Source organism: Pipistrellus hanaki (assembly GCF_964339955.1).
Source record: "Pipistrellus hanaki genome assembly, chromosome: 7".
NCBI classification, from domain to species: Eukaryota; Metazoa; Chordata; class Mammalia; order Chiroptera; family Vespertilionidae; genus Pipistrellus; species Pipistrellus hanaki.
In genome coordinates, this window is record NC_140509.1 from 22,262,189 (window position 1) to 22,288,971 (window position 26,783).

Here is a 26,783-nt window from a genome sequence, read left to right on the forward strand (position 1 = left end):
CAGAATACGCTTTTTAAAAGGTCACAAACACTCGGGTTTTAAACTGTTCTAAATCATTAGTGAAAATTTCACAACAGGGTCATTGGTGATTTGGAATTTTGTGGAAGCTTTAAATTTGGAAGCTCTTATTTGAGTATTTTAATAAATAAAATAGCATTTTTGGTATTACTCACTTTGGGGCCTTGTAGTCCTGGTTTTCCCGGAGGACAAACACAGGGAGCTGAGGTTGAACCTACATCACTGGGACCATTGAGACACTACGAAGACAAAAAGTGAAATAAACATGGGAAGATGCATATATATATATATATATATATATATATATATATATATATATATATATGTACGTATGTATGTGTATATTTTATTTAGCCTAACCCAGTGGTCGGCAAACTCATTAATCAACAGAGCCAAATATCAACAGTACAACGATTGAAATGTCTTCTGAGAGCCAAATTTTTTAAACTTAAACTTCTTCTAACGCCACTTCTTCAAAATAGACTTGCCCAGGTAGTGGTATTTTGTGGAAGAACCACACTCAAGGGGCCAAAGAGCCGCATGTGGCTTGTGAGTCGCAGTTCGCGGACCACAGGCCTAACCTAATAAGAAATTCCCAATCACAAAAAGGTATGAATACTAAATACATTCAAACTACATTTAAAAAGTAGGTGTAATGTATCTAAAATACTTACAGTTGATGGAAGGAAGCTAAACACTCCCACAATGCAAATATTACCTTAAGGAAAAACAATAGAATCCAGGCTTACCTCACCATTCTGAAAGAAAAACAGTAACAAATGTGTTTGAAAATATGTTTTTAATTAAGTTCTAAATTATCTTCCTAATTTTAAGATATTTGATGGTCCAGGTTAAAGAAGACTGAAGCACCAAAACCAGCAAGAGCTAAAATATTTATTTGCAACTATCCTAAAAAATTACTTATATCTACATGCAATTATTACATTTATAGTAGGATAAACAAAGAAAATTAACAATAATAAAGAGTAGGAGAACATTAAAATGCCAAAGCTGCTTAATATAATGACCACGCAGAAACAAAAATACATCAATGTGGAAATGTGGAATTTATATGCTTTCTTGAACTTACTGGAAATCCTTTAAGAACAAGAGAAAAAAGCCAAAACATATCTAACCAGTCCTAAAGAGCATGAATTAAATTTCATGCACTCCAGGGGACCTTCTCCCTAAACAGCATATTTCTTACCGAATAAGTCACAATTTGAGACCGGTTAATAATCTTTCCAAATAATACAACATTATATCAGAAAATGAGAAGGTGGGAATAAAGGTACAAAAAGCAAACAAGTTACACCAAATCACGGCTAAGAGGAAGGAAGGAGACAAAAATGCACACACACACACACACACACAAAAAAAAACTGAATGTGAGAATTCAAAATCTGCCATTTATTATATGGAAGGGAAATGGTAATGGTTATTACAATGATGCATAAATCAATAAATAAAGTATGTACAATGGACTGTCAAAATGCAACAACAATATGTTTAGTAAAGATGTATATTCTAAATTATAAGTATCTAAAAGGTATATTGTTTAAGCAATTACCTATCTAGAATGCCCATAATGAATCATTTATAAAAGGTTCCATCTTTGAGTTTATTGTAGAGCCATTAATTATCTTGCTTAATGTCCCCAAGACTTTGGAACACGTGGATTCATAAGTTATTCAGTTTAATAGAAAAGAAGGAGATTATGACAGCATGACTATATAAACTAAAAGAGCTCAAATAGGGCTCAAATATCACTGGGAACCCACATTGTCAAAAAGTTTTACTACATTATACATTATTTGCAATAGCAGAAATACTGCATACCATATTTTGCCTAAAGGAAAATAGATTGATTATATGCCTTTGTATATATAATCAGACTTTGTAACATTTTAGCTTATAATCTTTTCTTTCTTAACACATTAATAAAAATAGCCAAATAAAAGAAAATCTTAGGTAGGTAACAACAATAAAAATAAAACTACATGTTTTGAGAGCTATACTATTGTTTGAGAAAACGTGCTGGTGATCAGGAAAATGAATCATTTCCTGCTCCAGAACTATAATGCATAATATGCTAATTATAAATTTAATTAAGAACAGAAATGTATTTCACACAAGATATTCAGACAAAATATCCTATAATTTTCTAGAGCAAGTCTACTCCTGCTTCTCATGAATATTAGGATAGTCACAACCAGACATGATGTGGAAAAAACAGTTTCTTGTGGTCTTTCATTCATACTTACACAGTGAAATATTAAAATTTTATTTCAATTATGAGCTTCAAAATATGTTTTCATCAATATAACTTTATTTGACAATTGAAAAAAATTAACTCTATACATTAAATTAAAACTCACATATTATCTGCTTTTTATTTATGTCTTTGAAAGTACTAAAGCAACACTTGGAAAAAATAATCCATCCTACTTACAAATCCGGGAATCTCGCATGCTGTCTCCCGGTTGTTCTGTTCTGGGTCACAGTAGATTCGCAACTTTTGGACATCAAACTAGGAACATAAACCCAATCAAGTAAAAGTTGAGGCCAAGCTAATTGTTTTATAAGAACAACTCAGATACACAGAAACAGCCAATATAGTTAGCAATCATAGAAAGTTTAAATCACAGCATTCAACTAAAAAAAATGAAAATAATAAATGTTGAATACCTAGCACATAGTATTAAAGATGTGATGCAAACCCTAGCACCAAAAATAAATCTCTGATTTCCTTCAGGAACCCAGTGGAGCTTTTTAGTACCCCTGATTAAAACCTAGTCTAGAGAGAACTTTCTAGGACAGTTCAAAAGGGTGGCTCCAAAACCATCTTTAGTCTCAGAGATTTAGTTTCTGGCATGGAATATTATGTGATGAGTACGCCCAACACCTGTTACTATTTAAATACTTACTATAAATGGACATGTAACATTAATATATAGAGACCACATGTGCAATCACACATTTAAATGTGCAGCCTTCCCTTAATAAAAGGAGTGGGAAAGCCTGACTTTTCAAATAGAGGTTTTTACAGGAAATGACTTTTATATGCACACTTCTCAACCTACACATAGATAGTCCATGTTAAAGAGATATTGAAAAAGTTAGTTTTGTTCATGAAAAACCCTGACATGCATTAATTTAATTTTATCCTCACAGGGGTAAAGAAATGTTTATAACGCTACTTACAACTCTAATCACATTGCCTTTTCCAAATTCATTATTTAATCTATGCCTCTCCTGGGATAGTATACATGAAATTAATGTTTCATGATAATAAGAATTCTACCCTGAACCCAGAGGAATATTTTTCTAAGTATTCTTATAAAATAAAATAAGTCTAATTTTGCTTTTTCATACTTACACAAAAACACACAATTTCACTATTGAACTAACCACATTTTTTAAGTATCTTAAAGAAATTCACAATTAAGTTAAATGTGATAAATACTATCAGGAAGGACAGCAAAGCTCCATTTTATAAAATGCAAAAAGCAAGTAATTATTTATCCACCTGAACAGTTTCTTCTTTCCCAGAGTATTTTCCAATTTGGGTTTGGCCACTGATGAAGATCCCTAAAACTGGATGTAAGGGTTTGTTTTCAATTTGTTGATCATCGATATACAGAGTTACATCCTGTTCTGTTACTAAGAGACGGATTTGATGCCAGCCTTCATCAAACAATGTCTATAGGAAGAAAGTATAGAAGATTCATAAGTAAAATTCCTAACAATCTTTTATTTTCTTCATGCTCATTCCTTTGCTGTCAACCATAAATCACACCACACAAAATTAGCTATACTATGTACAAATTGTTCCTAACCCAAGCTGGGTCTCAAATGCCACTCATCAATTATTTTATTAATCCCCAGAGTTTCTATTCCATATTCCCAAGTAGTTGTGTCAAACAACTCACTCAAAGTCACAAATGAGGTCCTAATCTCTGAATCCAAATGATTCTCTCACTCCTCATCTTTTTTACTCCTCTTTGATATTCTCACTCAACTTCCATGACTCAAACCACTTGATTATCATCATTTCTTCTCCAATTGCTCATTCTTATACTCTTTGAGGACCCCTCTTCCACAACCTGCCTTTTTAAAAAATATATATTTTATTGATTTTTTTCAGAGAGGAAGAGAGAGGGATAAAGAGTTAAAAAGATCAATGAGAGAGAATCATCAATCAGCTGTCTCTTGCACACCCTCCACTGGGGATGTGCCCGCAACCAAGGAATATGCTCTTGTCTGGAATCGAACCAGGGACCTTTCAGTCCGCAGGTCCGCTCTATCCACTAAGCCAAACTGGTTTCGGCACACAACCTGTCTTTTAATGAGACATTCCCCACAGGACTGTCCTTGACATCTTTCACTCTTTCTTCCCTTTGACTATCTCATCCATTCTCACAGGTCAATTATTACTTCTATGAACTAATTCCCATACTTACATCAACATATGGTACCTATAATTCCAATACTGCTAGAATAATTTGCCAGGATGTCCCACAATCATCCTGACAGAGTATGTTAACAAAACAAACTTGAACTACCCCCCAAACCTTCTTTTTATCCCTATTGCCCTTATATCATAGTATCTTGAATTGCTAAACCAAAACAAGTTTCTTTACCTCCATTTTCCTTTCAGTGTCAATAACAAATAGATGCAAAGTTCTACTAAATATGTCTCCTAAACATGATTGAAATTCACTTCTTTATGTCCATTCCCACTGCCATGAGTTAGGCTCATGAGTAGCTTGCTTTATTTGAATAATTTTCAAACATATCTCTATCTCAAACCCTTCCCTCTCCAGGCTATCCTTCATACCTCCATTAATCTCTCTCACAGAACACGCCTGATCTTATTTTCTTATTCCCAGAATCTAACACAATTCCAAGACAGACTTTAAAGTATTGCTTATAAAAGAAAAAAGAAAAAAGAGAGAGGAGAGTTTCTTCCACCGTGACACATCTATGGTCAAGACCTCTTAATGGAGTCCTGTCATCCGCAGAATGAAGTCCATACCCCTTTGTGTGGCTTTCCAGGTCCCCACAAGTTGAGCGCATACCTTGCTAGTCCCTTCTTTCATGTATCTTATGCTCCAAACACAGGGATACAAATTTCCATTCTCTAAATAAAAATTCTGAATTGTACAACACATGACTATTCAATACTGAACCACTGACCTAATGTGTCCTTATCTCTCTCCATAAAAATCCTCTACAAACATGCTTCAAGGTCAATCCAAAAACCGTATCATGTATGAAGGCTTTCTCATATTTTGGATTAGAATCCAATTTTCCCTCCACACTCTGCTAACTATGCTATACTTCTATTAGATATCAGAAGCCTTAAATTTTTCATTATAAGCAAGCTCCTTGAAGGAAAGAAAAATGTCTTATTTATTTTTCATTTTTTCACAGAACCTAGAACATTGCCTTTAGTGAAAATGGCAGACAACAATTTTTACAAATTTAATCTATTTACCAAATGAAGAAATTATATAAATGCATAATTTTACATATGACTTTGTACATTTCCTAAATTATATATTACATCATTAAGCTTTCATAATTATAATAAATATCAAAACTTTATTGCCTTTATCATCACATCTGTATTCAGAACACATGACTTAGAAAATATACTTTTATTTTTAGTTTATCGGTTTTATTAAATATATATATATATCCCTTCGTGGGGAATAAAATATCTTTATATTTAGTGTGAATTCTGCATCCATTTTCTGCCCGTACTTAATGTTCTAACAAATGTCTTTATTTCAATATCTTGTGAGAAATGGCCATGTAAAACAGACCAACATAGACCTTGAAAATAACCAAACCTGAATTCAATTTTTTTATTGTCACCACTTAACTAGCTCTGTTACTTTGAGTAGGAATTTACTTTTTTTGAACCTTGGTTCCTTGTCTGTAAAATGGGAACAACAGGTTCTTCTTTGGGGGGATATTATAATTCAATGTGCCCGGTACCTAGTAGCAGACATTAAAAAATGTTAGTTCCCCCCACCCTAAATTCCACATGGATTAAGAAAGAATTTTCCTGCCCAGATGGCATGGCTCAGTGGTTGATCTTTTACTTATGAACCAGGAGGTCACGGTTCAATTATTGATCAGGGCACATATCCAGGTTGTGGGCTCAATCCACAGTGTGGGGTGTGCAGGAGGCAGCCAATCAATTATTCTCTCTCATCATTGATGTTTCTAGCTTTCTATCCCTTCCTCTCTGAAACCAATAAAAAATATTTTTTTAAAAAGAATTTCCTTTCTTTGCTTTTTTTTTTTTTTTCAATAAAGCAACATTGAAATCTGAAGTTGATATCTTTCCAGTCATGTTAAAATTATAGCTCTCTTCCCCCAATACACATTAACCTAACAGTGTTTCCTCATGAATAGCATAATCATATCCAGGCATCTTTACCTTAACTCGAGGGTCAACAAAGGTGACCACTTGTGAGCCATTAACCACGCTGGTCGTTGTAAATAGTAATGTTTTATCCACACCATTTAAGGTAACAGCTATTTGTGGCCTTCCATCAATGGTTAAAATTCTCCATAAATCCCACATTTTCTTGACCTTAAATCGCTGAGTGGAAACAAATACATATGATGGAGGAAGTCCTTCTGGAAAAACATTGCTGGGAAAAAAGAACATGAATAAGCTTAAAGAATTCTCAACAAAGCTATAGACATATTAAAAAATATATATCAACACATATTTACCTTGTGAATTCTGATAAATCAACTTTTGATGTTACTTCATATCCTTTTATCTTTGTTGGTGAAAGCTGGATTCTTTTCTTAACCTTTTTCTTTACACCCAAGCCTAAAAGAATATCAAACCCCTTCTCATCTCGAGCTGCCACTGGAATTCGTGTTGGACAGACAGATTCTATAAATCAAAAGCAAAAGAAGTAAATGTTGATTAAGCATGGAATGCTTTAATAAGAAAAGAAAATTAATAGGGGGATATTACAGAATATAAGAAGTATAATATATATAGGTATGCAAATATATATTAATGGATGTAAGTGTATTTTTCTGAGAAAACATGAAAAGTTTCTTGGCATTTGAGTGTGAGGTTTCAACTGACTCTTCTCCCATTAAACGGGGATAAACGTTAACACAGAAATGCAAGAGGAACATTTATTAATGGATTGTTTTGAACATTATGCTGAAGTTTATGTTACTGTGTATTTTGAATATGGAACAACCTAATACCTGGAGGAGTAGAAGGATACTGAAATAGGACTTATGATTCTCATCCAGGATTTACTATTAATTAGTCACATGACCTTGGGTAACTCTGAAATTTCCTGGATCTAAATGAATTCTAAGATTCCTTTCTTGCATTCCTAGCATTGAGGGGTAAAAAAAAAAAAAAAAAAAGTATTGTTCTACATATCCTTTCCAGTTCTAGCAGTTTATAATTCTACAGTTGAAATATCACTGGTTCTGTCACTCTGGAAAAAACTTAATTGTTTTTTCTGTTCATGAAAGTTCTAAAAACGGGCCTATTATCTCTTCTATGATTAACTACATTATATATTATAATAATCATTTATAAAAAAAGTAAAAACTATTTCCTTAACAAGAAGAATTATAGTTTGTACTATACAGTCATCTATGTAATAAAATATGATATGCCTTTCACTTCTCTGGGAAACTAGGGTCTCAAATGATGTGGAAATTTTTATATGGTTGAAATGCTGTTAAGCTGTTTTACTGTAGAAATGTTGTAATATTTTCAGATTCTTCCAAGGCCCTCATATAACATATACATTGAGCATGACTGCTTATATTTTATAGCACAGCTAACAGAACAAAACAAGAATAAAGTTCACTAAACATACCTTAAAGTGATCACTCTCTTACATAACATTAGGGAAAGGAGAAGGCATCATATTTATAACACCATAAAAAGTAATGAGATGAATTTCATTAGCCCAATATGTACAGTCATAACTTACACCACAGAATATTGGAAATAAAGGATTGATATAAATAAAATCAGATGGATGTTTCCCTGGGAAGAGAGGTATTTATTTTTTTCTCTCAGGTCTTAAGATGTGAATTCTGAAGGAACCCAACCACATCCTTCTTGCTCTGGTAAGCTTGGAGGTGACTCATGAGGAGAGAGGTAAATCAGGCAAACAGAAGGTGTTGGTTAGAGGTGTGATTCCATGAGTTTCATGAGGAACTCCTTCCCAGTAATGCAAGGCTGATTTATTCCTACCCCACCTCAGGGGCAGGCTCTGCCCACTAAGATCACTTGTGGTCTACCAATTACTTTTATCAAACTCACTAATCCAAAAACTTTTTTTTCTCATTCAAGGGTAAAGAGTGAAAGAAAGCAGGAAGAGAGATAAAAAAGAGCTGGTCTAGCTAATCCCTCCATACAAAAGCATGAGAAGTAGGATATTTGATTATACAGTTTAAATCATAAACCAATGCATAAAATTAAAATTTTCCTGTCACAATGAGGCACTATTTAGGAGGCAGATATACAAAACAATCACTTCAGATGCATTTGATTTAGAACTGCAAAAGAAAAAGTTCAGCTGAATAGAAAATGTGTTTAACATTACATCGTAAGAATATTCAGATTTCAATTGCACCTTTGAGTTGCTTTTGCTTTATAAATGAGAAGTTATAAGATGCTGGGCCAAGAGCTCAAACTTAATACAAGAACTTGAGATTTAGCATCTCTCATAAACTCTCATGAACCCTGGATTCTAATCTGTGAAGTGAGAATATGTAATCACCTCCAAGGTGATGATTACATATTGTCTGAGGATCAAATGTGTTGATGTGGGCTAAAGTGCTTTGTAACTCCATAATTGCATGTGAGCACAGGGCATAAAGCACACATTACATCCATCATTTTCAATAATAAAATTCTTTGCACTGTAATATAATTCCCCAAAATGTATAGAAAGCAGTGTGACAGTTTGTGAAATCAGGGATATAAATTAACAGCCACAATATAGCCATGTTCTCATGTTTAACAAGGCACATCTCTTCAGGGAAAATGTATTTAAATAATTTTTTGGAGGAATAACCTTCTTCCCAATTTGCTCATCTACAAGGAGAACCAGAAGATACCCTTACAGCCCAGTCTGCTTAGCTCAGTGGTTGAATTTCTACCTAAGAACCAGGAAGTCATGGTTCGATTCCCACTCAGGGCACATGCCTGGGTTGCGGACTCGATCCCCAGTGTGAGGAGTGCAGGAGGCAGCCTATCAATGATTCTCTCTCATCATTGATGTTTCTATATTCCTCTCCTTCTCCCTTCCTCTCTGAAATCAGTATGTAAGAAAGTGACTACTTTAAGGTATGCTTAGTGAAGTTTATTCTTGTTTTGTTCTGTTAGCTGCACTATAAAATATAAGCAGTCATGCTCAATGTGTATGTTATATGAGGGCCTTGGAAGAATCTGAAAATATTACAACATTTCTACAGTATGACAGCATAATAGCATTTCAACCATATAAAAATTTCCACATCATTTGAGACACTAGTTTCCCAGAAAAGTGAAAGGCGTATCATATCAAGTTACCTTACTCATGGGAACTGAAAAGAAAAATGCTATTTTGATTACCAACCAATAATTTTTGCATAAATTTAAGGGAAAATAAAATGGGCAAATAATTAACATTCTCATTGCGTAGAAAAAAAATAAATATATGTGTAAGTATGCAACCACATTCAGAGAAGGGAATGGAAACTAAAAATAAAAACTGGAACTTGAAAGTTATAATTTTAAGTACCAGGAAAAGCAAGTGCTAAGAGAAACTCAGTTGGGAACTTGCTATAACACCTACAATAGATAGATAGAATAATCTAGGTAAACAAATAGTGCATTCAGGAGCAAGGGCATAAAGGACACAGGGAAGATTTAAGTTCACAAATGGTTGACTACACAGTTATAATTTCAGTTTACGCCACAAACAAATGCCTACACAAATAGGTGCCAAGAGAGAATGCCCTAGCTTGTGACATCTCCCAGGAAGGGGGAGGGGAAAGGGGGGGAAGGAAGTAGAGTTTGCTTCCAATTTCCAGCTTCTCAGAAGGCTGCCCAAGAGACTGGTATCTGCCTCACCTCACTTGAAACATAAAGGAATCAGAATCACCTGGATGCCTGTGGGCTACTGAGAACAAAGAGGAGTGAGGGGTGGGCTGCTGTGGCTGCATGGCTCAGCGTGAACAGGAGAAGACATACTACTTGAGGCTTCACCATCACAGGAAGAGAAATGAGGGGAACATGACTCCAGTATTCCAGCTTTTCAAAGGGTGCCAGGATGATATTTGTGTTGCCTAAGAATGTTGACAGGAAACCAGCATATGTGGCTGCCTGGAGGTCACTGAGAACAAGGAAAAGTGGGGAAGTTGTGGCTAAAGAACTAGAGAACTTGAAGCGTGGCAGAGAGACACCAAAGGGAGTGAGAGATGAGCGCCTGAAAAAGAAACCAGCAAGCCTCCTTAATTAAGAAATTACTCACACAGGCCCAGCGAAATGTCATCCCCCCAAACCTCCTTAAAAAGGTTTCAGAGGCCCACAGAATTTCTAGCCAGACAGATTGGTGTCAGACTCCCCTGTACAAAGCTAGTTGGTAAAGGCTGGGAGAGGTGACTTTTTTCATATGTGTGGATCCCAAAACAAGACTATGAGATAGACAAAGAAACAGGGAAACATGACCCATTCGAAAGAACAAAATAACTCTCCAGATACCAATTCTAAATGAAGGGAGGTCTATTACTGACAAAGAATTCACAATAGCCATCATAAAAAATGCTTTATAAATTTAAGAAAATAATGTATGAGCAAAATAAAAATATAATCAAAGAGGCAGAAAATATAAAAAGGAACCAAAAGTAATGTTGGAGCTGAAGAACACAATGACCAAATGGAAAAACTGACTACATGGGTTTAAATACAGACTTATCAAAGAGAAAAAAGAACCAGCAATCTTAAAGACAGGTCAATTGAAATTATCCAGGCAGAGGAACAACATTTTTAAAGAATGAGAAAAATTTAGAAAATCCTAAAAGACTCTATGGGATACCATCAGCTAGACAAATATACATAGGATGGGAGTAACAAAAGAAGAAAGAGATAAAGCTTATTTTAAAAATAATAGCCACAAATTTTCAAGTGTGAGAAAGAAAATGGACATCTAAACACAAATAGAGAATTTTAAAAGCATGAAGAGAAAGCTACTCCTTATGACAAGGATATCAGTGGATTTCTCAGTAGAAACCTTGCAGGCCACAAGAAAATGGGATGATAAATCCAAAGTGCTAAAACAAAAACAAAGCAATAACAACAAAACTACCAACCAAAATAGTATAAACTAGCAAAAGTGTCCTTCAAAAAATGAATAAGAAAGTAACACTTTCCCAGATTTAAAAAAGCTAATGAAGTTTATCACCACTAGACTTGTCTTACAAGAAATGCTGAGGAAGTACACAAAGTTGAACTGAAAGAATATTAAATAGCAATAGAAAAGCACTGAAAAGTATTAAAATTGCTGGTAAAAATAAACATACCGTATTTTCTGGCGTATAATACGACTTTTGAAACAAAAAAAAGTCAACCGAAAATCGAGGGCAAAAGACCAAAACTGCACAAAAATTGCCTGCAGATCTTGACTGCAAGGTAAGTCTTTTCTTTGAACTTGGGGGTAGTCTTATACAGCGAATATAGGCCTAAACTGTAAAATGTTTTAACTGTAAAATTAAGGGGTCATCTTATACGCCAGGAAATACGGTATATATTCAGAATATTAAAATGCTATAAAGGTGGTATGTAAATAACTTTTAATTCTGATATAAAAATTAAAAGATAAAAGTATAAACAATAAAACAATAGCTATAACTGTAAAAATGTTAATGGAGACACATATAAGATTATGTAGTTTGTGATATCACTAACAAAGTGTGAGAGGGGCAGGTAGATGCAACAATGTAGAGTATTTGTATGTGATTAAAGTTAAGATATTATCAGTTTAAAACAGATTTTTATAACAGTATAATGTTTAATGTAACCCCCATGTAAACCACAAAGAAAAAAAACCTATACAAATGAAAGTGAAAAACAAATCAAAGCATGTCACTACAAAAATAATCAATGAAACATAATCACGAGAAAAGAACAGCAAAAAGGCTATAAGACAGCAAATAACAAAGAGCAATATGAAATATTTCCCTGTCAGTAATTAATTCAGGTGTAAATAAATTAAACTCACAAATAAAAAGATACAGACTGGCTAAATGGGTTTTTAAAAACACCAAAATTCAACTATCTATAAGATACTATCTATAAGACATGTACTTTATCATTAAGGACACACACATGTAAAAAGTAAAAGGATAGGAAAAATATACTTATATTAGATAAAACAGGCTTTGAGATAAAACTGTCGAAAGAGACAAAGAAGGACATTATATAATGATAAGAAGGTCAATTCACCAGCAAGAAGTAAAATATATAATAACTCTAAAGATACATATACACCTGATAGAACTGAGGGGGGAAATATACAATAACATAATAATAGTAAGGGGTTTAAATGCTTCACTTTCAATAATAAGTAGAACATCCAGACAGAAGATCAAAAAGGAAATAAAGGATTTGAAAAACACTGCAGATCAAATGAATCTAACAGATATATGCGGAACATACCACCACACAGCAGCAAGTACACATTCTTAAGCACAAACAAAACATTCTCCAAGAAAAAAACACGTTAGGTCAAAACACAAGTCTCAACATATTTAAGAAGATTGAAATGATACCATGTGTATTCTCCAACCACAATAGAATGAAACTAGAAATGTTAGGAGGAAAATTCAAAAATATGTGGAAACTAACAACACTTATTTGAATAATCACTGAATCAAAAAAATTAAGAGAGAAATTAGAAAGTATCTTGAGTAAAACTAAAACATAACAAAACTTATGGTATGCAGCAAAAGCAGTACTAAGAAGGAAATTTATAGCAATAAAAATCTATATTGAAAAGTAAACATCTCAAGTAAACAACCCAACTTTTCACATCAAGGAACTAGAAAAAGAACAAAGCCCAAAATTAGCACAAGGAAGAAAACAATTAAGATTAGAGTAAAAATAAATAAAATAGAGAATAGTAAAACAGACAAAATTGTGTGTGTTTTTTTTAAAGATCAACTGACAAAACTTTAGCTAGATTAAGGGAGGGAAGAAAGAAGATTCAAATGGAAAACTTAGGAATGAAAGAGGGGTGATTACAACTGATACCACAAAAATGAAAAGGATCATAAGAAACTGCAATAATTACACTAACAAATTTGATAACCTAAAAGAAATAGACGAATTCCTAAAATATATAACTTAGCAAGACTGAATCATTAAAAAACAAAAAACTTTCACAGATATTAAGGAGACTGAATCAGTAATCAAAAACCTCCCAGCAAAGAAAAAAACCCCAGGACCAGATGTCTTCACTGATAAATTCTACTAAATATTTAAAGAAGAATTATGCTAATCCTTCTTAAACACTTACAAAAAACTGAAAAGGAGGGAATATTTTCAAACACTTTTTTATGAAGCCATCATCACCCAGGTACCAACCCCCTCCCCCCCAAAAAAGACACTACAGAAAAAGAAAACTACAAGCCAACATTCCTCATGAATATAGATACAAAAATCCTCCACATAAATTGAATTCAACAGCATATCAAAAAGTATCCCACAAAGTGACCAAATGGAATTTATCCCTGGAATGCAAATATAATTCAACCTATGAAATCAATTAATATGATATGCCACATTAACAGAATAAAGCATAAAAGTTAAATAATTGTCTTAATAGATGCAGAAAATGCACTTCTCAAAATCCAACATTCTTTCATGATAAAAACACTCACCAAAATAAGTACAGAAATAATTTACCTCAACATAATAAACGCCATATATGAAAAGCTACAGCTAACAAATATAATTTGTTAAAGTTATGTTTTGAAAACCTGCTTGAAGAAAATATTTTAAAAGCAAGAGGTGAGAAACTGAAAGCTCTTCCTCTAAGATCAGGAACAAAATAAGAATGCCCACTCTTTCCACTTCTATTCAACATAGTATTAGAAGTGCTAGCTGGGTGACAAATACACACAACTCAATGATAAACACACACAACTCAATGAGAATTATAAGGAGCTGAATGAGAATGTCACCAACATGAAAAGGAACCAAGATGAAATGAAGAATGAAATAGGTGCAATAAAGAACACAATGGGAGGCTTAAACAGTAGACTAAAAGAAGCTGAGGACTACATTGGCGAATTAGAAGACAAGGTAGGAAAAAACACAAAAACACAGCAACAACTGGAAAGAAAATTTAAAAAGCAAGAGGAGGCCCTAAGGGAGCTTTGGGACAACACAAAATGAAACAACATTTGCATAATAGGGCTGTAGGAACTCTGAATTCCCTCTTCTGGGATACCTGCCAGAAGGAGAGGAAGAGAAGCAAAGAATAGAAAACCTGCTTGAAGAAATTATGATAGAAAACTTCCCTGATAATGGGAAAAAAAACAAAAACAAAACAAAAAACACTACACAAGTCCAAGAAGCACATAGAGTCCCAAACAAGATGAACCCCAAAAGACCAACACCAAGACACATCATAATTAAATTGGCAAACACCAACAACAAAGTAACAATTTTAAAGGCAGCCAGTGAGAGAAAGAAAGTTACCTACAATGAATCTCCTATTAGAATATCAACTGATTTCTCAACAGAAACATACCAGGCCAGAAGGGAATGGAATAAAATATACAAAGTGATACAAAGCAAGGGACTGTATCTAAGAATATTATACCCAGCAAGGCTATCATTCAAAAATAAAGGTGGAATCAGGAGCTTCAGAGACAAAAAAGGGCTAAGAGAGTTTATTACCACCAAGCCAGCAATCCAAGAAATTCTAAAGGGACTGTTGTAAAAGGAGAACACAGAAAGGCAAGAAGAAACACAAACATTAAGAATAAAAATGACAAAAACAGCCAAAACCGGTTTGGCTCAGCAGTAGAGCGTTGGTCTGCGGACTGAAAGGTCCCAGGTTTGATTCTGGTCAAGGGCATGTACATTGTTGGGGGCACATCCCCGGTAGGGGGTGTGCAAGAGGCAGCTGGTCAATGTTTCTCTCTCATCGATGTTTCTAGCTCTCTATCTCTCTCCCTTTGTCTCTGTAAAAAGTCAATAAAATATATATTTTTTAAAATAAAATAAAAAAATAAAAATGACAAAAACAAGTACTTATTAATAACATTAAACGTAAATAGATGAAATGTTCCAATCAAAAGACAGGGTAGCTGAATGGATAAGAAAACATGACCCATATATTTTCTGTCTTCAAGAGACCCACTTCAGAACAAAAGATTCACACAGACTGAGAGTAAAGAATGAAAAAAAACTTTTTCAGGCAAATGGAAATGAGAAAAAAGTTGGGGTTGTGAAACTCATATCTGACAAAATAGACCTCAAAGTAAGGGCCATCACAAGTGATAAGGTCACTACATAATACTAAATGGAGCAATTCAACAAGAAGATATAACTCTTGTAAACATATAAGCACCCAATCAAGGAGTACCCAAATACATACAGCAACTTCTGAAAGAAATCAAGGGATAGATCGATAGCAATACAGTCATAGTAAAGGACTTTAATACACCACTGACACCACTGGATAAATCCTCTAAGCAAAAAATTAGCAAAGAAACAGAAATCCTAAATGATCACTATATCAGATGGTCTTAATTGACCTTTTCAGAATATTTCACCCCAAAGCTACAGAATATATATTTTTCTCCAGTACACATGGAACATTTTCAAAGATAGACCACATATTAGGACACAGACAAAGCCTCTTTAAATTCAAGAGGATAGAAATCATAATAAGCATTTTCTCAGATCACAATAGCATAAAACTAGAAATCAACTACAATAAAAACAATGGGGGGGGGAATCAAACACTTGAAGGCTAAATAGCACGCTATTAAACAATGATTGGGTTACCAAAGAGATCAAAGAAGAAATAAAAAGCATCCTGGAAACAAATGACAATGAAAACACAACAATCCAAAATCTATAGGATTGTTTCATTACACAATGAAAGCAGTCCTGAGAGGGAAGCTCATAGCTCTACTGGCCTACCTAACAAAAAACAAACAAACAAACAAACAAACAAAACCTGGTAATAAATTAACCTTGAAACTTGTATTAGAAAGAGAGCAACAAGAAAAGCCAACAGTATCCAGAAGGAAGAAAATAATAAAGATCAGAGCAGAAATAAATGACATAGAGACAAAAACAAAACAAAACAAAACAAAACACAACAATGCAAAAGATCAATAAAACCAAGAGCTGATTCTTTGAAAGGATAAACAAGATTAATCAATGTCTACCAGGCTTACCAAGAAACAGAGGACCCAAATAAACAAAATCAGAAATGAAAGAGGTGAAGTAACAACTGACCCCACTGATACTCAAAGAATTGTAAAAAATACTACAAACAACTTTACTGCAACAAACTGGACAACCTCAATGAAATAGACACATTCCTAGAAAAATGCAAGCTTCCAAAACTCAATCAGAAAGATTCAAAAAACCTGAATAAGCTGATAACTACTGATGAAATTGAAACAGTAATCAAAAAGCTTCCAGCAAACAAAGGCTCTAGACCAGATGGCTTCACATGGGAGTTTTACCAAACATTCAAAGAACTAAAGCCAATCTTTCTCAGACTTATTCCAAAAAAATTCAAGAGAAAGGAACACTTCCAAGCTTATTCTATGAAGCCAGCATCATAGTAATTCCAAAACCAGATAAAGACAGAGAATTACAGGCCAATATCCCTGATGAACATAAGTGTTAAAATCCTCAACAAAATTCTAGCAAACTGATTCAGCATTGCATTAGAAAGATCATACAACATGACCAAGTGGGATTTATTCCAGGGATGCAAGATTAGTACAATATCCACAAATCAATAAACGTGATACATCACATAAACAAATTGAGAGACAAAAATCACATAATCATATCAATTGATGCAGAAAAGGCATTTGACAAAGTCCAACATCCTTTTCTGATAAAAACCTCAGCAAAGTGGGAATAGAAGGATCATACCTCAACATAATAAGAGCCTTATATGTCAAACCTACAGCCCACATCTTACTCAATGGGCAAAAACTAAAACCATTTCCCTTAAGAACAGGAACAAGACAGCGATGCCCACTCTCACACTCCTGTTCAACATAGTACTGGAAGTGCTAGCCAAAGCAATCAGACAAGAAGAAGAAATAAAAGGCATCCAAATTGGAAAAGAAGAAGTAAAACTGTCCTTATTCGCAGATGACTTGATACTGTACATAGAAAACCCTAAAGACTCCATCAAAAATTATTAGACTTAATAAATGAATTCAGCAATGTAGCAGGATACAAAATTAATCTCAAGAAATCTATGGCATTTCTATACACCAATAGTGTATAGAACTTACAGAAAGAGAGATTTAAAAAAAACAATCCCATTTACCATTGCACAAAAAAATTAAGATACCTAGGAATAAACCTAACTAAGGAGGTAAAAAACACACACACACACACACACAAACAAACAAACAAAAAACACTCTACTCAGAAAACTACAGGACACTGAAAAAAGAGATAGAGGAAGACATAAACAGATGGAAGAACATACCGTGTTTATGGATTTGTAGAATCAACATCATGTCCATATTACCCAAAACAATCTATAGATTCAATGCACCACCCAGTAAAATAAGAACAGCATATTTCACAGAAATAGAAAGAACTCTCCAAAAATTCATCTGGAATAAAAAAGACCCAAAAAGCTGAAGTGATCCTGAGAAAGAAGAACAAAGTAAGAGGGATCTTAATATCAGATATCAAGCTGTGTTACAAAGCCACCGTTCTCAAAACTGCCTGGCACTGGCACAAGAACAGATATATAGACCAATGGAAAAGAATAGAGAATCCAGAAATTGACTCAAACCACTATGCTCAATTAATACTTGACAAAGGGGGCAAGAACATACAATGGAGTCAAGACAGTCTCTTCAATAAACAGTGCTGGGAAACTGTTAGACACATGCCAAAAAATTGAAACTGGAATACCAACTTACACCATACACAAAAATAAACTCAAAATTGACAAAGGACTTAAACATAAGATGGGAAACCATAAAAATATTAGAGGAATCCACAGGCAACAAAAATCTCAGATATATACTGAAGCAAAATCTTTACCGACACAGCTTCTAGGGCAATGGAAACTAAAGATAAAATAAACAAATGGGATTACATCAAAATAAAAAGCTTTTGCACAGTAAAAGAAACCATCAACAAAACAACAAGAAATCCCACTGCATAGGAGAACATATTTGCCAATTATACCTCCAATAGGGTTTATTTTTTTATTTTTTTGTGTTGGCTGTTGTAATTTTTTTATTTGAGAACCTAAGGGAAAAGAGGTCAGTGCCCCTTACTAGTCGGGTATTGCATGTTTTTAAAAAAATCTTGCAACACACAGGTTAAAAATCACTCATTTAAGCCATGGTTTGGGTGCCACTGGTACTGGAAAATTCTCTACAACAAAAAGTTATTCAGAGCTTGATCAAATTAAGTCAAAGATCTACTTTTTCTAGACAACTCGGCCAATTCTTTCCTGATGTGCTGTATTGAAACGTCATCTCTTTTCAGCTCTGCTTGCTTCAGTGCTTCCTGGTAGATCTCTTCTGCTTGTGCATATCGTTCTCTGTGCATCAGAACTTCAGCCAGGTCACTGAGCACCATATGCAGCTCAGGATGTCCTACTTGTCTTGCCAGATCTAACGCCCTCTGCATGTAAGCACAGGCCTCATCAAAGTGGCCTTGTGAATCCAGGGTGGTAGCCAGGTCACTCATTAGCACAATGGTCTATACAAGGAAGACAAACAGGCAGCTTTTTTTCCTAGTATTTCTTCAGAAATATGCAAAGCTGTTTCATACATTCTTTGTGCCTGTGATAGATGCTTGGAGAACAGTAAGTAGCCAGCATAAGCATCTAAGCATATGCCGAGAAGGTGGGTGTTGGCTTTCTCTTCCACTGACAAAATGTGTTCTGCTAAATCCTTTTCTCTTTTAATTTTGTCCTCTAGAGTTGAAATGCAGAATTCATAGCTAGCAAGAGCAAATTCCTGTCGATTCTGAGCAGCATGGATACTGGCTAACTTCAGAGAAATTTCAATTATTGCATTGTCTTCCTGTTGCATGCCCCCTCCAAACAGGTAACTCATTGTTGCTTTAAAAATTTTTTCTGCATTTTCAAGCTGACCTCGTATAAATGCTAAGTTGGCCATCAAATCATAAGTGTAAATGATGGCCTTCTTGTTATCACTCCGAATGGCAAGATGAAGCGTCTCATGCAAAATTAGCTCAGCCTCTACTTGCTCACCTTTCATGATGCTCAACTTGGTTTGCTTCAGCACTGGATTATCTTCGCCTTGGCCTCATCTTCTTCTGCATCCCAGGCCCCCACCCACTCCCAGTTCCTCCAACATGGCGGGCCTCGAGAACCACAGGAGTGCGGCTAGAAGGCACTCCACATCAGCCAGCGCCTAGCCCCACAACCTTCACCTGCCAGTAGCAGCAGCAGTGACTAGGGAAGGCGACATCCCCACAGCTGGCGCCCGGCCTCCTCTCCGATAAGGGTTTAATCTTCAACATTTATAGGTAACTCATACAACTTAACAAAAGGAAGGCAAAAAACCCCAATCAAAAATGGACAACAGAAAAGTAGGTATTTTTTGAAAGAGGATATAAGGAAGGTCAAGAGACATATAAAAACATCCTCAAAGTCACTAATCATCCAAGAGATGCAAATCAAAACGAAAATGAGGTACCATCTCACACCTGTCAGAATGGCTATCATCACAAATAAAAAAATCACAAGTGCTAAGAGGATGTGGAGAAAAAGGAACGCTCTGCACTGCTGGTGGGAATGCAGACTGGTACAGCCACTGTGGAGAACAGTATGGAGTTTCCTCAAAAAACTAAAAATGGAACTCCCATTTGACCCAGTGATCCCACTTCTAGGAATATACCCCAATAAACTAGAAACACCAATCAGAAAGAATATATACACCCCTATGTTCATAGCAGCACAATTTACAATAGTTAAGATTTGGAATCAGCCTAAGTGCCCATCAGCAGATGAGTGGATTAAAAACCTTTGGAACATCTATACAATGAATACTACACTGTCATAAAAGGAAGGAATTCCTACCATTTGCAACAGCATGGATAGAGCTGGAGAGAATTATGCTACGTGAAATAAGCCAGTCAGAGAAAGATAAATATTACATGATCTTACTCATTTATGGATTATAATGAACAACATAAACTGATAAACAAAAAACAGATCTAGATACAGAGAAGCATCGATCAGATGTTCAAACCTCAGAGGGAAGGTAGAGGAGAGTGATGGTAAGGAGGAAAGATGAACCAAAGGACTTGTATGCATGCATGTAAGCATAAGCAATGGAAATAGACAACAGGAGGTGAGGGTGAGCGCAGAACTGGAGGTGGAGCAGGGGGATGATGGGGGAATAAGGACATTTGTAATAACTTAATCAATAAAGAAAAAATTAAATTAAAAAAGAAAAACGACTATACGAGTATAAATAAATGAGCTATGCCAAAATGTATTTTTTATTTCCAAATTATATTAAGGCTTACCTTCACAAAGCTTCTGCTTCATCACCTCCCTTATTTTGGATATCACAATATAGTCTTCGACATAAAACACATACGTTGATGAAGGCTTGTTGGCAATGGCTCTAAGTTCTGCATCTTCTGTTTCTGAGCCAACACCGATGGCAAATAATGTTATTTTATTGTCTCTTGCTGCTTCTGCTGCTTCTTTGACTTCATCTTGGGATTTACCATCCGTAAGTACTACTGCGATCTTTGTCAGAAATCGTGAGGACTTGGCAAAAAGGTAATCAAGTGCAAACTGGATGGCCTTCCCAGTCCTTGTGTTTCCTCCTAAGTAATGTATGGATTCCATTGCTGCCACCAAATTCTCTCCAGAATCATGTCTTCCAAGAGGAATCTCCAGAACGGGGTAGTCACTATACTGGACCACTCCCACCTGAATAAACTTGGGTCCTATGTCAAAGTTTTTTGTGATGTTGACAAGCCACTTTTTCACTATTTCAAAGTTTTCTGGGCCAACACTATAAGAACCATCTAAGATGAAAACTAAATCTGTTGGAGCAGTACGACAACCTAAGTGTAAAATAAATAAATAAATAAATAAAATAAATTTTAAAAAAAAGTGAGCAGTTAGCATTTTTTATATAAAAAGCAAAAAGTGGAAAGTTTTAAAAGCATGATTTTTTAATTAACCAGATAAAGTGAATTCTTTCCCAATTTATGTGTATGTCTATTCTCTACAATGAATATTTTAAATATTTTACAAGTTACATGCCAATTATACCCAAATAAAGCTGATTTTTTTAAAAGATCATAGTAATTATTTATAGCAGCTTTGTGAAGATTAACATACACTGTTTAGCTCATGAAAAATCCTTGTAAACGAAGGCTATTGCTTTGGTTGATATTTTCTTTTTAAAGTTAATGATTCAGGTTTAAAATAAGGAATAAAATATGCATGCTATATATGGACATGATATCTAGATATTTCTTTGTAGTACAAGTGTTACCTATCATAAAGCAGCATTTTATTTTATTTCCCCATTGAATAAGTGAAAATAAATAAATGCCTGTTTTTCAGCTATACACCAACATTGTTTTAATTTATTAATGAAATATGTTCCATTTAATGCTACCTGAAATATATATATATATATCAATTAGTAGGGAGAAAGAAATTAAAAAATAACTTTCTTCCAACTCTAGGACTCAGCAACCACTAAAAGATCCGTTTTCTTCAATATATTGATAGTTCATAAAAGTTAAAATGAACCATGATCACCAAAGCCATCACTCTTGCACTACACGCAAAATGAGTTTGTAAAGGTAGCATCTCTCATCTTCAGCAAGTAATGTAGCCAAAACATTGGCTTGTGCCAAGTGAATCTATATTCAAAGTCATAAAGCTCTTTCTCCATAAAGATTCTTGTTTCCAGAAACCAGGAAACCGTGTGATCTGCACATCTTATAGTTCTATTGGAGAAAAAAACTAACTCTGGTGGAATTTATATCTGGACAAGTTCTAAGCACTTGTAGAAAAAAGAAAAAAAAAACGAGAAAAAAAAAACTTCACTCTCTTTTCCAAAGCACACAACATGCCTCTAACCCTGTCTCATTCATTTGGTCTATGTATACTGAACACCTACTCTGTGTCTGATATCATGCAAGGTACTGCCTTCAAATAACATAAGAGATTTCAAAAAAAGCTCACGGTCCAGTAAGACAGATAACTGGTTGTACTTTAAGGAAAGTACAAAGTGTTATGAAAACATTTGGAAAGGGGTATAACCTAATTGTGGAAAGTTCAGGAAGCCGGCAGGCAACCTGAGATCTGAAAGGAGAGTTTTGGCCAGGTAAAGAGGAGGACATTCTAATCAAAGGGAACAGCAAGAGTGAAGTTCCAGAGATGAGAGGCAGACACAGCCAAAAGACAAGGTTTGTGTGGATAACTCCAATAGTTTGAAATGGCTAACAGAATTCGCAGGATGGAACTGCTATATTTGCCTTCTCCTTCTCTAACTTCTGAATTCAAAGCAGCAAAAATACTACTGCTCAGGGCCCATCTGATAAGGATCCCATGTCCCTGGATTTGATGAGTTGGAAGAATATGGGATGAGCCAAGGTAGCATGATAATAAATTTTAAGTCTTGTGCTTTTTACTCATATTAATGGTTTCTCTTAAATTGTGATCAGAGGCCCAATTTAAAGTTATAATAAGGATGATTTATTTTCTGTATACTTTTCAAATAATTGCAAAGAACGGTGTTGGCTAAGAATTGTTTAGTGACAATTAGTATTTTTGTATCTTGTTTGGAGTATTTTATCAGTCAATCTCTCTCTTCCTCTCTTCCACTTCCTCACTCCCTCCTTTCTTAATCTTTTCCTTATCTTTTCCTACTTACATATCATATCTGAGATGATGAGGAGGAGGCTCACATGAAGAGTCCTCAGTTTAACAGTTATCTCAATGTACTCATCAGGGTAACCATCTAAATAAACACTGTGATCAGGTGAACATGTATAAAAGTCAAAACATTACTAAAAATAAAAACATCTGCCAAAATATGGATTTGTCTCAAAAACACAAGTGTGATTATGATGGTACTCCTAAGGTGATGGTGCAGTGCAGAAGGGTACAAGCGACACCATTCAACAACCTCTGCCGCAGCGACCGCTGCCAGAGTTCAGGGAAGGGACAGCAGAGTGGAACTTGGTCCAGAGGCAACTTTTCTAACCAAGGGAAATAGCTCTTCTGTTCTGTTATTTTTGAACACGGGTCTCAGGTTATGCTTTTATTGAGGTTTTGAAGGACAGGAAGTTGTATTTGTAGAGCTCTTCAATGTTGCCCTTCCTAAATACTATGAGATTCATTACTGCCTGGACCTGCCAGTGTTTGTGTGCCTCTTGATTCTGTGGTTATAAATGCTTAACAGGGTTATTCTTGGCAATCCTTACCCCTTTCCAGAGCCATAAAGTATATATTTCATAACTGTAAGGTTAGCTAAGACCCTGGGTATAAAAAGAAAATATCACCATTGATAAACACCAGACAAAATAGCACTCCAAGACACCTTCTCCTTAGGGAGATGAATCAAAGATGTCATAGAAAAGGAATGGACTGAAGATCAAAAGCATAATGTAAGTACTAGTTACAGCTCTAGCAAGCTATGTGATACTAGGTAAACCTCTTAAATTTTGTGAATCTCTTTTCCTGATTAAAAAAAAAAATAGAGAAAAGAGTATCTACCGAAGTAGAGTACTTCAGTGGATTAAACTATAAAATTGTTATGCAAACATATATATATATATATATATATATATATATATATATATATATATATATATATATATATATATATATATATATGGCTAATATGCAAATTGTCCTCTCATGAGTTAGACCAGGAGACCGGGAGTTCGATCACTCGCTATGACATGACTGACCACCAGGGGACAGAGTGAAATGAAGGATGGCCCCGGCCAGCAGCTGGCAGCTGGATGCTGGAAGGGAGGCCTCAGCCATTCTAGAAGGCCCTGATCAGCCCTGTTCGCCTGCCAGGCCTAGGGACCTGATTGTGCCAATTTCATGCACCAGGCCTCTAGTTATTTTAATAAATTTTAAGCTAAGATAAGTGAACTGGTCAAACCACCTCATTTAACTGTTAGAGAAACCAGAATTCATTTATAGTAGGGTCTTTATGTTTAGAAGTTTTAAGATATTAAAAAAAGCAAACTCTTAAAAAGAAGTATGGTATCTGTACTGGTGGCCTGGGTAGCAGAACTACATTAATGGAGCTCTCTTCTCTAATGAAAGCTTTTCTAGAGGCCATCAGAATAGTCTCCATTTACTGAGATGTCACTGTCCTAAGCCATTTACATGTATTATCTCACATGGATTACCTCATTATGATTTAACCTCATAGGATGGTCCTGATAACCATCCTAATATGTAGGTATTTTTTTATCTTCATATCAAGAAGCTCATGAATTCTACACTAGACTGTGTATTCCAAAGTCTGTTAGGATAGGTTAACACAGTGGTTCTCAACCTTTCTAATGCCGCATCCCTTTAATACAGTTCCTCATGTGGTGACCCCAACCATAAAATTATTTTCGTTGCTACTTCATCACTGTCATTTTGCTACTGTTATGAATCGTTATGTAAATATCTGTGTTTTCCAATGGTCTTAGGTGACCCTGCTAGCAGTTCTCAACCTATGGCATTAACAGAATAAACAATTACCATATCATTTTTCCAGAATTATGTCTGTTAGAAGCTTTTCCTCTCAGTTAATGTGTAACATAGCAATTCATTCACTATAAGAAATTATAGCACCAAAGACACTAGGAATAAGATCCTTAAAACCATTGCTTGAGCTCCTTTTATTTGATTTCTACAATTTGTTGATAACAAAAAGAGGCAATGCTGGTTAATTCTTACTTGATCTTATTTCTCCATCTTCAGCTAATACAGAATTCCAAAGCTGCAGGACCAAAACTATCCAAAGAAATGCAATATGGAGAGCCATGTTTCTGTTTTTGTTCTAAAATTTTTGTTTTCAAATTCCTAAGAAAAAAAAAAAGAAAAAAGAAAAGTTAAATATATTTTAAAAATAAAGACAAATACCCAGCCATTGTAAGTTTAATTTAAGATTGTAACACCCAGTCAGAGAACATTTAGTTTTTACTGTCCTTAAAATTAATTTGTGTGTCTAAAATAGCCACACAATGAATAGGAGCCATGATAAACCTTTTAATTCATAATTATCTTGAAAAATTATAAACTTTTCTAAAACTTTGGGCTTTGCCCAAAATATTTACTAGAATTCCTTTGAGCATATCCTGTAATGCCTTATCACATTCTTTTTATTATCTCAATGGTGGCAAACATTCTTCTTTAATTGTGGATTTGAGTTTTAAAAATATTCAAAGGATACGTGGTAAAATATTAATATGATAAAACTAAGTAATAAAGTTTAATTTTTAAAAAGTGGGCTGTAATTATAAAATATATATTTTATTTGATTTATAAACACTCAGTTATTTGACTTTCATATATCTTTTAAGTTAGTCCACAGACTTCATTTCTGGTTAGAATGTGGAAAGTTGTAAGACCTTCACTCCCAACAATGAGAACATGCCAGATAAATTATAACACTACAGTATTTTTAAACCCAGAAGAAAAGACAGGATTTAAAGAAACCTAAATTAACCAAATTCCAACACTTATTAATCCTTTCTAAGGAGGAACAACAGATTCAGAGCTGGTTTTGTCCCTAGCAGAAAGGGACAAAAGAATAGGAATCTGCCACAGCATGGGAGAAACCAGTCAAAGTTGGTGAGACAGATTAGCATCCTGGGGGGCCCAGCCACAGAACAAGTATGCCCCATCCAGCAATTCTTCTCCAGGAGTTTTAAATGAGTACACGGAGGACACAAGTAATACAAAGAAAGATGAGAGCAGTTGAAACAGCCTAGAGAGACCCTCCCCTGTTTAGATACCCAGGGTACATGTCAAATACAAATCCTTGGCCTACTGAAGGCTGGGCGAGGCACAGCATAGCTTAGGTGAGTCCCTCTAGGCACCTTAGTTCTTCACTACAGTGAGAGAGAGATCTCAAATAGCAGGAAGCCAAGGAAGGACAGAAAAAATAGAACTCAGAAATAAAAAGCTGTAAACCACACTAAAAAGCTGAAAGAAATCTCCGGAGGATCTTTTGATTTCTGATCAGGAGAAAAACACTCTGTATAAGCAGATCCAGAGATGATCTAAATATCAGATATGTCAAACAGGGGTCATACAACAGCAATAATAAATTTTTATAATATCTAATAAATAAAATAAACAACACTGTGAAAAAATATGAAAAAAAACTAGAAGAACACTAGAAACTATTAAAAAAGATACAAACTGTCCGGGCTGGAGTGGCTCAGTTGGTTTGGTGTTATCCCATGCACCAAAAGGTTGTGGTTTCATTCCTGA

The 26,783-nt window shown here is 34.8% G+C and overlaps 1 protein-coding gene and 1 pseudogene across 3 annotated transcripts in view; both read right to left on the reverse strand.

Moving 5' to 3' along the window:
- The window catches only part of COL21A1 (collagen type XXI alpha 1 chain), a 164,125-nt gene that overhangs the window by 86,275 nt on the left and 51,067 nt on the right, over nt 1-26,783 (reverse strand). Inside the window, exons 2-9 of one of the 2 annotated variants that reach the window (XM_084889133.1) lie at nt 25,242-25,367; nt 20,822-21,373; nt 6,775-6,943; nt 6,473-6,689; nt 3,548-3,721; nt 2,471-2,548; nt 768-776; nt 174-257 (exon numbers count right to left, since the gene is read on the reverse strand). In XM_084889133.1, coding sequence (XP_084745259.1) covers nt 174-257; nt 768-776; nt 2,471-2,548; nt 3,548-3,721; nt 6,473-6,689; nt 6,775-6,943; nt 20,822-21,373; nt 25,242-25,329 — 1,371 coding nt within the window. In that variant the 5' untranslated portion in view covers nt 25,330-25,367. Of the gene's footprint in view, nt 1-173; nt 258-767; nt 777-2,470; nt 2,549-3,547; nt 3,722-6,472; nt 6,690-6,774; nt 6,944-20,821; nt 21,374-25,241; nt 25,368-26,783 lie in introns of those variants that run through there. The other variant, XM_084889132.1, reaches the window with a different exon arrangement.
- On the reverse strand, nt 18,672-19,674 carry LOC311625263 (tetratricopeptide repeat protein 19, mitochondrial-like; annotated as a pseudogene). The gene has a single exon. The product of its transcript is annotated as a tetratricopeptide repeat protein 19, mitochondrial-like (transcript).